The sequence below is a fragment of the Tachyglossus aculeatus genome, chromosome 3 (genome assembly GCF_015852505.1).
Source record: "Tachyglossus aculeatus isolate mTacAcu1 chromosome 3, mTacAcu1.pri, whole genome shotgun sequence".
NCBI lineage: Eukaryota > Metazoa > Chordata > Mammalia > Monotremata > Tachyglossidae > Tachyglossus > Tachyglossus aculeatus.
The window spans coordinates 59,733,533-59,746,328 of record NC_052068.1 but is presented as its reverse complement, the minus strand read 5'-3'; the positions used below and the strand labels follow the sequence as shown (position 1 = coordinate 59,746,328).

The 12,796-nt window shown below is 44.1% G+C and overlaps 1 protein-coding gene across 2 annotated transcripts in view; it reads left to right on the top strand.

Moving 5' to 3' along the window:
• The first annotated feature begins 1,119 nt into the window (after positions 1 to 1,119).
• C6 (complement C6) overlaps positions 1,120 to 12,796 on the top strand; it is a 72,569-nt gene continuing 60,892 nt past the window's right edge. For both annotated transcript variants that reach the window (XM_038744229.1, XM_038744228.1), the window contains exons 1-3: positions 1,120 to 1,214; positions 6,045 to 6,207; positions 10,629 to 10,785. In XM_038744229.1, the coding sequence (XP_038600157.1) occupies positions 6,065 to 6,207; positions 10,629 to 10,785 (300 nt within the window). In that variant the 5' untranslated portion in view covers positions 1,120 to 1,214; positions 6,045 to 6,064. The remainder of the gene's footprint in view (positions 1,215 to 6,044; positions 6,208 to 10,628; positions 10,786 to 12,796) is intronic.

Genomic DNA, 12,796 nt, shown 5'->3' with positions numbered 1-12,796 from the left:
TTTTCCAGGTGGCCATATTTTTAGAATCTCTCTCCCAACCTGGTCAGGTAAAGAGAAAAATTGTGTTTATTGTGTTTAGATTAGATTGTTGTGGACGGAGAACGTGCCTGCCAACTTTGTGTAGCATGCTTTCCCAAGTGCTTATACTTAAAAGCGCTGAATAAGTACCGATGATGATGACGATGATGTCAAACTGGACTAAGTGCTGCAGTAGATATAAGCTATTCAGCTATCCACATTGGTCTCACAGTCAAAAGGAGAAGGAGAACTGGTCTGAAATGCTCATTTTAAAAATGGAAAAACTGAGGTACAGAGAAGTAAGGTGAGTTGCCCAAGGTCACACAGCAAGTAAGTGGTGGAGCCAGGATTAGAATCAGGTTCTTCTGACTCCTAGGCCTGTGCTCTTTCCATTAGGCTACATGGGCTTAATTAATCATTGAAGGAAATTTGCACATTTATGAATGGGCCTGAGAGTCAGAAGGTCCTGGGTTCTCATCCTGACTCCACCATTTGTCCGCTGTGTGACCTTGGGTAAGTCCCTTTATTTCTCTGGGCCTCACTTCCCTCATTTGTAAAATGGGGAATGAGACTGTGGGCCCCACGTGGGACAGGGACTGTGTCCAACCCGATTTGATTGTATCCACTCCAGCACTTGGCATAGTGCCTTGCACATAGTAAGTGCCTAATAAATACCACCATTATTGAGTGCCAAGAACTATATATGATAATCAGATTGGACACAGTCCCTTTCCCACGTGGGGCTCACAATCTAGGTATGAGGGAGAATAGATATTCAATCCTCACTTTACAGATGAGGAAACCAGGGCCCAGAGAAGTTAGGTGACTTGCCCAAGATCAAACAGCCGGAAAGTGTTAGAGCCAGGCTAAGAATCCAAGGCCCCTGGCTCCCAAACCCGTAACCTCTCCATTAGGTCACAGAATCAGAAAAGAGTGGAACACATTTTTAAATCTCTTCATGTTTAAAATGTGTTGCCTGCTCAATAATTCTGTAAACATTGGCTCCTTCCTGACCGGTTAAACCTTAACTAAAACAAATACACCCGCTCAGAAAGGGTAACATAGGCAGAGCTTTGCTCTGAGTTTTTGTTCTGATATTTTGCAGAGAGTTCTCTCCCGCTAGGAGGAGATAAGATATTGTGTTGGGACTAAGAGCTTCTCTGACATTCTCAAGATCACTGGATGGTAGAGGCTGGGTGAGTTTGACTTCGTATGCTGGTCGTGATTTCCTGGATACAGGGGCTGAAGAAGCTGGGACATTTCTCCAGAAGATCCCAGTGAGATCACTGAGTTCAGATAAATTGTTATGGTATTTGTTTTATGGCATTTGTTAAGTATTTACTATGTGCCAGGCACTCTACTAAGTGCTGGGGTAGGTAAAAGATAATCGGGTTGGACACAGTCCTTGTCCCAAATAAGGTTTACAGTCTTGATTGTTGCTGTTGAGAAGCAGCGTGGCTTAGTGGAAAGAGCCTGGGGTTGGGAGTCAGAGGTCGTGGATTCAGCTGTGTGGCTTTGGGCAAGTCATTTAACTTCTCTGTACCTCAGTGACCTCATCTGTAAAATGGGGATTAAGACTGTGAGCCCCACATGAGACAACCTGATCACCTTGTATCTACTCTAGCACTTAGAACAGTGCTTGACAAACAGTAAGCGCTTAACAAATGCCATTATTATTAATAATAATCCGAGGTAAATGAGGATTATTAATATTAATAATCCCATTTTACAGATGGGGTAAATGAGGCACAGAGAAGATAAGTGACTTGTCCAAGGTAACACAGCAGACAAGTGGCAGAACTGGGATTAGAACACAGATCCTCTCTTCTTTCCACCAGGCCACACTGCTCCTCATCTATTTTTGTACTTGTTAAACACTTACTCTGTGTCAAGTACTGTGGTAGATTCAAGGTAATTAGGTCAGACACAGTCCCTGTCCCACAGGAGGCTCACAGTTTATAAAGGCAAAGCCACAAAAATGAAGTTTCATTGTTTGGAAACTGTAGGAAAATAGAATTAAAGCTAAAAAAGTTCTCCTCACCCAGGGCATATTAGCAAGCACTTTGCCAAAATGACTAACTGATCATGGTACTTACTATCCCAGTGATGTTTTCTCCAGTCCCTAGTCTCTACCTTTATTTCAAATCCCCAGTCACAACCTATATAGAATTTGAACCACATTACATTGCCAAAAATCTCTCGGCCCATGTGACGTCCAGGTTTTGGGTGCAAGAGATTTCTAAATGTTTGGTAAAAAATTTTGCTACTTTTTACGAAGTAATCCACATGCTTAATTCACACACAAAAAGCAACCGTCTCATCAAGGGAGGACGTAGAAGGCTGAAGAAGATGTAAGCAAGCGAGCATGATTTTGGACGAGTGTTTGCCTGAGAACCTCCACCTCTAAACTGGCACGTCTCAGCAGGGAGCAGCAAATCGAGCATTTCACAATGTCTAGAGATGTTTCTGAGAATAATATGTGGTGGATACAATCTATTGGGTCCTGTTCTCGGATCATTTAGGAATGTCAATGCATCCGAAGCCTAGCAGTTCTGATTTTCAGTGACCTTAAAATGGCCATTTAATCAAAGGCAATTTTTTCTCAGAACAGTGAAATCCTCTCAAGGAAAGACTTCAAGGTTAACTATTTTAATCAGCCCATCATCCAAACAGCAGCTGGAAGTTAGCGTCCTGGTTTCTAACATGTTCCACATTCTCTCAGACAAGTAATAGGCAGAGGAAATAGATCCTGTAGTTTAGAAGAAGGATACTGTCCTCGCCCTTTGAGTTGATGATTACTTGCACTGAAGATGTCTGTTTTTCTTGTTTTCCTCCCTGGGCGAGAGAAGCAGATGGAACCTATTGGGAAGCATTGAACTTTTAAAGTTTCTATTTTGGCCTCTCTCAGAGTGATCAGGGCCAATCTCACAAGATGTTTACTTTTTTTTTTTAATCCAAGGGGAAATGTTTAGAGGGGTTGCATCTGGAAAATGGTCCCTTATCCAAGGACTTCCTTGGAAGAACACAGACTTGGGAATGTGCAGACGCTTATTAGATGTTTCTATTTTGGATTCATCTACCATCCTCCATGATTGAAGAAACATTTATGGGAAGCAGCATGGTGTAGTGGATAGAGCGTGGGCCTGGGAGCATGGGTTCTAATACTGGCTCCTCCGCTTGTCTGCTGTGTGGCCTTGGGCAAGTCACTTTCACTTCTCTGTGCCTCAGTGACCTCATCTGAAAAATGGGGATGTACTCCTCCAAATTCTTGGTAAAGTGCTCTGGGCAAAGCGAGCACTCAATAGTTAGCACCGATTGGTTGATTGACTGAGTTCCCATTCCCCCTCTTCCCCTCTCCCTCTTCTCCCTCTCTCTCCTTTTTCTGTCCCTTCCCCATCTAGATCAGACCCTCTAGAGGTCATCCCCCCAAAATATCCAATTTCTAATAACCTTACTCATAGACTTCACTTTTGTTAGCAAGACCGTTCAATGTTCTTGAGGTATTTAGTACCTCAGCTGCAAAACTGCTTTGATTAAAAGCAATTTGAAAGCTATCTAGTCAATAAAAATAATAAGACAAATAATAATTATGGCATTTAAGTGCTGTCTATGTGTCAATCACTGTTTTAAGTGCTGGGGTAGGTACAGGTTAATCAGGTTGGACACAGTCTCTGACCCACACGGGACTCACGCTCTTAATCCCCGCTTTACATACGAGGGAAATGAGGCCCAGAGAAGTGAAGTAACTTGCCCAAGATCACACAGCAGATATGTTGTGGGGCTGGGATTAGAACCCAGGTCCTTCTAAATCCCAGGTCCATGCTCTATCTACTAAGCCCCACTGCTTCCAAATGAAGAACCCTTGCAAGCAAAGGTGACCATTGGATTATAAGACTGAGCCCCCTTTTTCCTCTCCTCCTCTCCATCCCCCCCACCCTACATCCTTCCCCTCCTCATTCATTCATTCATTCAATTGTATTTATTGAGCGCTTACTACGTGCAGAACACTGTACTATGTGCTTGGGAAGTACAAGTTGGCAACATATAGAGATGGCCCCTACCCAACAATGGGCTCACAGTCTAGAAGGGGGAGACAGACAACAAAACAAAACATGTGGACAGGTGTCAAGTCATCAGAATAAATAGAAATAAAGCTAGATGCACATCATTAACAGAATAAATAGTAAATATGTACAAGTAAAATAAATAGAGTAGTAAATCTGTACAAACATATATACAAGTGCTGTGGGGAGGGGAAGGAGGAGAGGAAAAAGGGGGCTCAGTCTGGGAAGGCCTCCTGGAGGAGGTGAGCTCTCAGTAGGGCTTTGAAGGGAGGAAGAGAGCTAGCTTGGCGGATGTGTGGAGGGAGGGCATTCCAGACCAGGGGGAGGACGTGGGCCAGGGGTCGACAGCGGGACAGGCAAGAATGAGGTACAGTGAGAAAGTTAGCAGTGGCAGAGGAGCAGAGGGTGCGGGCTGGGCTGTAGAAGGAGAGAAGGGATATGAGGTAGGAGGGGGTGAGGTGATGGAGAGTCTTGAAGCCGAGAGTAAGGAGTTTTTGCTTGATGTGTAGGTTAACTGGCAGCCACTGGAGGTGTTTGAGGAGGGGAGTAACATGCCCAGAGTGTTTCTGCACAAAGATGATCCGGGCAGCGGCGTGAAGTATAGACTGAAGTGGGGAGAGACAGGAGGCTGGGAGATCAGAGAGGAGGCTGATGCAGTAATCCAGTCAGGATAGGATGAGAGATTGAACCTTGTCCTTGCTCTCTGGACCTCAGTTTCCTCCTCCGTAAAATGGAGATGATGGTCTCTGCCTCTCCCAATCCCACATAGATGTTATGAGGGTGAAATTTGGAGACTTGTTGGAAAATTCAAAGCACCCTACAAATTCAAGGAATTCTTATCCTTCCACTGCATTATGCTGATCCTTGTATCCCATCCAAGTTCTTCAGGGAATTAACAATCCAGGCTCTTAAAGTACCATTGCTAATTTGGAAACAACATCAGCCTTGAAGCCCTAAATATTTATATTATTTCAAAACGTCTTTTGAGTGGTGAAGACTGTGGAACATTTCTGATTTAGAAATATGAGTGAAAGATCTATCTTTTAATCAGTCAGTTGATCCATCAGTCAATGGTATTTACTGAGTGCTTACTGTGTGCAGAACACTGTACTAAGCACTTGAGAGAGTACAATACAACAGAGTTAGTAGACACATTCCCTACCCACAATGATCTTACAGTCTAGAGGTGGAGATAGACATTAATATCAATAAATATATTTATATAAAAAGATTAGGGGAATGTATGATTACATATGTTGCCAACTTGTACTTCCCAAGCGCTTAGTACAGTGCTCTGCACCCAGTAAGCGCTCAATAAATATTATTGAATGAATGAAAAGTGTAACGGAACTAGGGAGAATCAATAATAAGCCTTAATGGTAAACAGAGAAGCTGTGTTGCCTGATGAATAGAGCACAGGCATGGGAGTCAGGAGAACCTGACTTCTAATCTTGGCTCTGCTGCTTATCTCCTGGGTGACCTTGGGCAAGTCATTTCACTTATCTATGACTCAGTTACCTCTTCTGTAAAATGGGGATTAAGACCATGAGCCCCATGTGGACAGGGACTCTGTCGAACCTGATTAGCTTCTATCTACCCTAGTGCTTAATACAGTATCTGGCACATACCGTGTGCTGAACAAATGTCACACACACACAAAAAAGTGCTTCACAAATACCATAAAAAAATTAGAATTGGGTGTAAACATTTCTCCTCAGCTCTTGGTTCCGCTACCCTAAAATGCTAATTGGTGTCACCCTCGGTGGACATGAAATGGAAAAAAAGGGTAGTTTGAAGCACAGAAATACAACAGATCTGGTTGGGAGGCCTTCTTTTGGCAGGACTTTATCTCTGTGGGACAATGGAGATGTTGTCCTAAATGAAGACGACTTCTTAAATCTGTTAGGGCACTGGAGGCCACAAAAAACCGTTGTAGCTCAGCCTTGGTCATTGTGATTTCAGAAGCTGGTGATGGTCCAGACATGGGCAAGGATGGCATCCTGTTCTTCGTCCTCCTGAGTGTCCTGCCTGGCAGCATCCAGGCCTGCCTTTGCGAGCGCTACCCTTGGAGTGCCTGGTCTAGCTGTTCAAAATCTTGCAACTATGGCACCCAAAGCAGGCACAGGTGAGTGGGAGCTAGTCAACTTGCCTTTCCTGGTGGAGGAAGGGAATCCTCCATTTCCCCAGGCTGGGCATTCACTGGGACTCAAATGAACAGTGTTAGAAATATCCATCTGGGTGCTCTCCACTTAAATGCTGACTGATTTCTGTTAGGTCTCCAAAAGACACTGAAAAGGCTCTAGAAAGAATCATCTTTGGAATTCTCTCATGATGTAATGGATAGACCAAGGGCCTGGGAGCCAGAAGGTCATGGGTTCTAATTACGGCTCCACCACTTGCCTGCTGTGTGACCTGCAAGTCACTTCACTTCTCTTCGCCTCAGTTTCCTCATCTGTAAAATGGGTATTGATACTGTGAGCCCCACGTAGGACAGGAACTGCGTCCAATGCAATTTGCTTGTATCCACCCCAGCACTCAGTACAGTGGCTGCCCTAGCAAAGCGCTTAACAACTACCATAATTATTATTATTTCTAATTTCTTTCTTTCCATGGAGATGTACATCAAATATTAAGTGGTCAAAATGCCCCTCTTAAACCTGTTGGTAAAGGGTGATCAGTCAATTAATCAGCATTACATACTGAGTTTCCTCTCAGGATCATGAGAAGCAGCGTAGCTTAGTGGAAAGAGCACGAGCTTGGGAGTCAGAGGTCATGGGTTCTCATCTCAGCTTGGCTACTTGTCTGCTATGTGACCTTAGGCAAGTCATTTAGCTTCTCTGTGCCTCAGTTACCTCATTGGGAAAATGGGGATTAAGACTGTGAGCCCCACGTGGGACAACCTGATTACCTTGTATCTACCCCGGCACTTAGAACAGTGCTTGGCACATAGCAAGTGCTTAAAAAACACCATCATTATTATTATACCTGGAGAGTTTCCAGTCCTCTACCAGTCTCAGCTAGGGGAGAGAGGGTCAAGCCGAGCCATACCCATTCCAATCCTAGCTCGGGCTGTGGCTAGCAAATGGAAGGCAATCGGCAACAAGTTGAAACTCACCTGCCCTGGGCAGCAGCAGCATGGGAAAGAGTTGAGGGCGGAGACTCAAGGTTACTGTGTGGAAGAAGGCGATGGTAAACCTATTCTGCATTTTTACCAAGAAAACTCTCTGGATACACTACCGGAATGATTGCAGGTGGAGGTGGGGCGTTCTGGGCGAGATGCATCCATGGAGTCGGAGACGACTCGACAGCATAAGACAAGAAAAATATGCCAAGTGCCTAATGGCTGCATAGCTGGATGGTGAATGGTAGTAGCTGGATGGATGGCCCTTGCTCTACCCACTACATCATGAGAGAATTCCAAATTCTTGCTCAAACCTTATCAGTACCTTTTGGAGAACTAACAGAAATCAGTCAGCATTTAAGTGGAGAGCACCCGGATGGGCATTTCTAACGCTGCCCATTTAACTCCCAATGGATGTCCGGCCTGGGGAAATGGAGGACTCCCCTCCTCCACCAGGAAAGACAAGTTGAATATAGGATGTCTGGTAGGCTGTGTATGGAGCTCTGGACAGGTGATTTGGGTGCTGGAACTTAATTATGGATGGCCCAGAGGAGAAACTACCCTTAGGAGTCCAACGTGAAATCGCTGATAGGCTTGCATCCCATAGCCTTAAATAAAGTTGATCACTCTACCTTCTCCAGTCACAGATTTGGTCTGAAGCTTAGAACAGTGCTTGGCTCATAGTAAGAGCTTAACAAATACCATCATTACTATTATTGTAATACTATTATTATTGTTTCATAATGGCACCATGCTCTGTCAGTTCCGAAAGAGGTACAGGTCATCTCTACTCTTCAATCAGTTGATCATTCAATGATATTTATCGAGTGATTACTGTGTATAGAGCACTGTACTAAGCACTGGGAAGAGAGCAATGCAATCTACAGTAGGTAGACACAATCTCTGCCCCCATAGAGCTTACAATTTAGTGGGATGGTCTGATCTATATGCCTACGAAAAAAAAGAGTCAAGAAGGAGGCACTGGACATCAGTGGCCTCAGGCTTCAGGCCAAACTAAGGGCTACAGGGCTAGAGCACTGTAAATTTGCTCTTCAGCCCTCACAGACCAATAGAGAAGCAGCCTGGCTTAAGACTGTGAGCCCCCCGTGGGACAACCTGATCACCTTGTAACCTACCCAGTGCTTAGAACAGTGCTTTGCACATACTAAGTGCTTAATGAATTCCATGATTACAAGCACTTAATACAGTGCTCTGCACACAGTAAGCGGTCAATAAATACGATTGAATGAATGAATGAATCAATCAATCGTATTTATGGAGTACTTACTGTGTGTGGAGCACTGCACTAAGCACTTTTTGGGAGAGTATAATATAACAATATAATAAACCTATTCGCTGCTCACAATGAGCTTACAGTCTAGAGGGGGAGACAGACATTACTATAAATAGATTAATTACTGATATGGACATAAGTGCTTCCCCTCTCAGGGTGGCACCGGGAGAGTTTCCAGTCCTCTACCAGTTTCGACTATGGGAGGGAGAGTCAAATAGAGGTCTGTCCATTCCATTCCTAGCTTGGGTAGTGGCTAGCGAGTGGAAGGCAATCTGCTAAAAGTCAAAACTCACCTGGGCTGGGCAGCAGCGGCAGGGGAGAGAGTTGAGGGTGCAGAGTCAAGTTTATTGCACAGAAGGAGACAACGGTAAACCGCTTCTGTATTTTTACCAAGCAAACTCTCTGGATACGCTACCAGAACGATTGCTGATGGAGGTGGGGCATTCTGGAAGAGATTCATTCATTCATTCAATTGTATTTATTGAGTGCTTACTGTGTGCAGAGCACTGTACTAAGCGCTTGGGAAGTACAAGTTGGAAACACACAGAGACAGTTCCTACCCAATAGTGGGCTCAGAGTCTAGAGGGGGGAGACAGGTAACAAAACAACACACATTAACAAAATAAAATAGAATAGTAAATATGTACAAGTAAAATAAATAGAGTAATAAATCTGTACAAACATATATACAGGTGCTGTGGGGAGGGGAAGGAGGTAGGGCGGGGGATGGGGAGGGGGAGAGGAAAAAGGGGGCTCAGTCTGGGAAGGCTTCCTAGAGGAGGTGAGCTCTCAGTAGGGCTTTGAAGGGAGGAAGAGAGCTAGCTTGGCGGGTGTGCAGAGGGAGGGCATTCCAGGCCAGGGGGAGGATGTGGGCCAGGGGTCGACAGCGGGACAAGCGGTAACAAGTTACATTGAGGAGGTAGGATACCACATCCAGCTCCTTGAGAAGTTTAATCAGCCTCACAATCCATCAAACATGTTTATTCAATCAATCAATCAATCAATCGTATTTATTGAGCGCTAACTGTGTGCAGAGCACTATATTAAGTGTTTGGGAAGTACAAGTTGGCAACATATAGAGACAGTTCCTACCCAACAGTGGGCTCGCAGTCTAAAAGAGTTAACAAAGAGTTAAAAAGAGTTAAAAAACACCAGTTTTTTAATAAATTAAACAGTTTATTGAGCACTGACTGTGCGCAAAGCACTGTAATCAGCTTTTGGGAGAGTATAGTAGAGTATAGTAGAACAAAATTGGTAGACACATCTCCCTCCCACAAAGAGCTTACAGACTAGATTAAGCGCTGTGGCAGCACTGAAGAGCCAGGCAGGATCTCAAGAAACAAAAACCCAGAGCGGAGTCAATCGCCTGTGCTCACGTCAACATCGCTGGGCCGGCTGAGACATGTGAGGAGTTCTCTCTCTATGACTTATCTACTCTCTTCTCCCACTACATTCCAGTTTGCACACTCCGTCCCTATTCGCTGTACTTCAGTCTCGTCTTTCCCATCACTGACCTCTTGTTTATAGCCTCACGCTCCCCTGGAACTCTCTCCCCATTCAAATCTAAGAGGCCACTGCTCCCTCCATCTGCAAAGACCTTCTGAAATCACACCTCCTCCAAGCGGCCCTCCTTGATTCACTTCCTCTCTCCCCTCCAGTTTCCATCCCTACAATCACTTCTCTGGCAATTCTGCACCTCCTAAGATTAAGTCGTCACACATTCCTATGGTTCTTATGTAAGTATCTTACACACCCTATCATTCAAGCTTAACTCTCTTTCAAATCTCCCTTCCCTTTTTCCTCTCTTCTGTAATTTATGTAATTCTGTAATTTGTGTGTGCCCCTTACTCCACCTGATGGCTAGTTCCTCGAGGCTAGGGATCATGACTAGCAACTCTACTATATTCTCCCAAACAGTATAATGCTCTGCACACAGTGGGTACTCAATAAATGCCAACAGTTGATAGATTGAAGATGGCCGACAGTAAGATACCCAAGCAGGGTTTCAACCATGGTATGGTGACAGAGGGAAAAGATAAAAGTCAAATTTCTTTCCTTTGTGACCTAAGGAAAGGGTGATAGGGTCTTGGCTACAACAACTCTTGTTCTCAACTGAGTTTCTCCTTTGCAGACACATTGTGATGGATGAATATTTTAAGAAAAACTTTTGTGACCAGCTGTGTGCCAAACAGGAATCCAAAGCATGTAATGAGGAAATGTGTCCTATCAACTGCCAGCTTGGAGACTTTGGACCTTGGTCAGACTGTGACCCTTGCGTTAAAAAACAGGTAACGGAAAGGAACAAGCCATCCAGAGGGTGGAAAAATGGATCTTTACAGACCCTCTCTTACCTAGGAGAGAGTGAGTGGAATGGAAAATAGGAGGAAATCCATGCCAGAGGAGAAATGGGGTCAGCTCTCTTTAATAGAATATAGTTTGTAGAACCATGGGGAAATAAACCTGCAGGCTTTCACACTCATAAATGGGACAGAAGACCAACCAATCAATGGTAATTATTGAGAACTTACTGTGTGCAAAGCACTGCAGTAAATGCTTGGGAGAGTATAATATATTACAATTAGTCTATGTGATCCCTATAGCGTGGCTCAGTGGAAAGAGCACGGGCTTTGGAGTCAGAGGTCATGGGTTCAAATCCCGGCTCTGCCAATTGTCAGCTGTGTGACTTTGGGCAAGTCATGTAATTTCTCTGTGCCCCATTTACTTCATCTATAAAATGAGGATTAAGACTGTGAGCCCCCTGTGGGACAACCCGATCACTTTGTAACCTCCCCAGTGCTTAGAACAGTGCTTTGCATATAGTAAGCACTTAATAAATGCCATTATTAATTAATTAATTACTCCCAAGGAGCTTACCATCTATAGGGGGAGACAGACATGAAAATAATTACATGTAGGGGAAATCATAGAGTGTAAGGCTATTTACATAAGAGCTGTGAGGCTAGAGTATCAAAATGTTTATGTGGTACAAAGCCAAATGCATGTTCAACAGTGAGGGTAGGGTGGATGGGGAAATAAGGCCTTAGTAAGAGAAGGCTTCTTGGAGATGTGATTTTTAGGAGGGTTTTGAAATAATCGATGGTATTTATTGAGCACTTACCTTGTGCCGGGCACTGTTCAACGTGCTTGGGAAAGTACAATAGAACAGGGATGGAAGACGTTCCTTTCCCAAGAGGAGCTAACAGTCTAGAGCGGGGAAGAGTGGTGAACTGGCAGATATGAAGGAGGAGGGAGGTCCAGACCCAAAGGAGAATATTCATTCATGCATTCATTCATTCATTCATTCACTCAATTATATTTATTGAGCGCCTACTATGTGTGGAGCACCTTACTAAGTGCTTGGGAGAGTAATAATAATTTATTTGGTTTATATGTTTTGTTTTGTTGTCTGTCTCCCCCTTCTAGATTGTGAGCCTGCTCTTGGGTAGGGACCGTCTCTATATATTGCAAACTTGTACTTCCCAAGTGCTTAGTACAGTGCTCTGCACATAGTAAGTGCTCAATAAATACGATTGAATGAATGAATAATAATGGCATTTGTTAAGTGCTTACTATGTGCCAAGCACTGGGAAAAATAACTATATCCTTAGGTTCTAATATACCTGCCAGTCTTCAAGTACATAGTTACCTCTGGGGAGGCCCAGAGGAGTGAAGTGACTTGTCCAAGGTCACACAGCAAACAAGTGGCAGGGCCGGGATTAGAACCCAGGTCCTTCTGACCCCTAGGCCTGTGCTGTACCCACAGTGCAACAATAAACAGACATATCTCCTGCCCACAACAAGCTTACAGTTTGGAGGGGAAGGGTTCAGTGACCTGGGCCTGTTTGATACGGAGGTAAATGGGCAATCATTGGAGGTTTTTAAAGGAGTGGAGAACTAGGGACTGAATGGTTTTTTGGAAAATTGATCCAAACAGTTAAGTGAATTCTAGGCTGGAGAGACAGGAGGCAGGAATGTCAGTGAGGAAGCTGATGCAGTAGTTAAGCTGGGAAATAAGTGGTTGAATCAGTGTGGATCATTAAACACAGGACCTTGGGGCAAGCTTGAAGGGTTTGTTCTTTTTCTAGGTAGAGGGTTTCATTCTTGTAATTTGCTTCTGTTTGCATCATGCTTTTCTATTTAGGAGAAGTGCTGATTCATTGAATACATTAGTTAATCTTTGACTAGAGCAGCTGGCCTATAGACCCAATGGAAAGAACATGAGTTTGGGAATCATGGCCTAATACTGGCTTTTCCACTCTTTTGCTGTGGGACCTTAGGCAAGTCATTTAACTTCTCTGA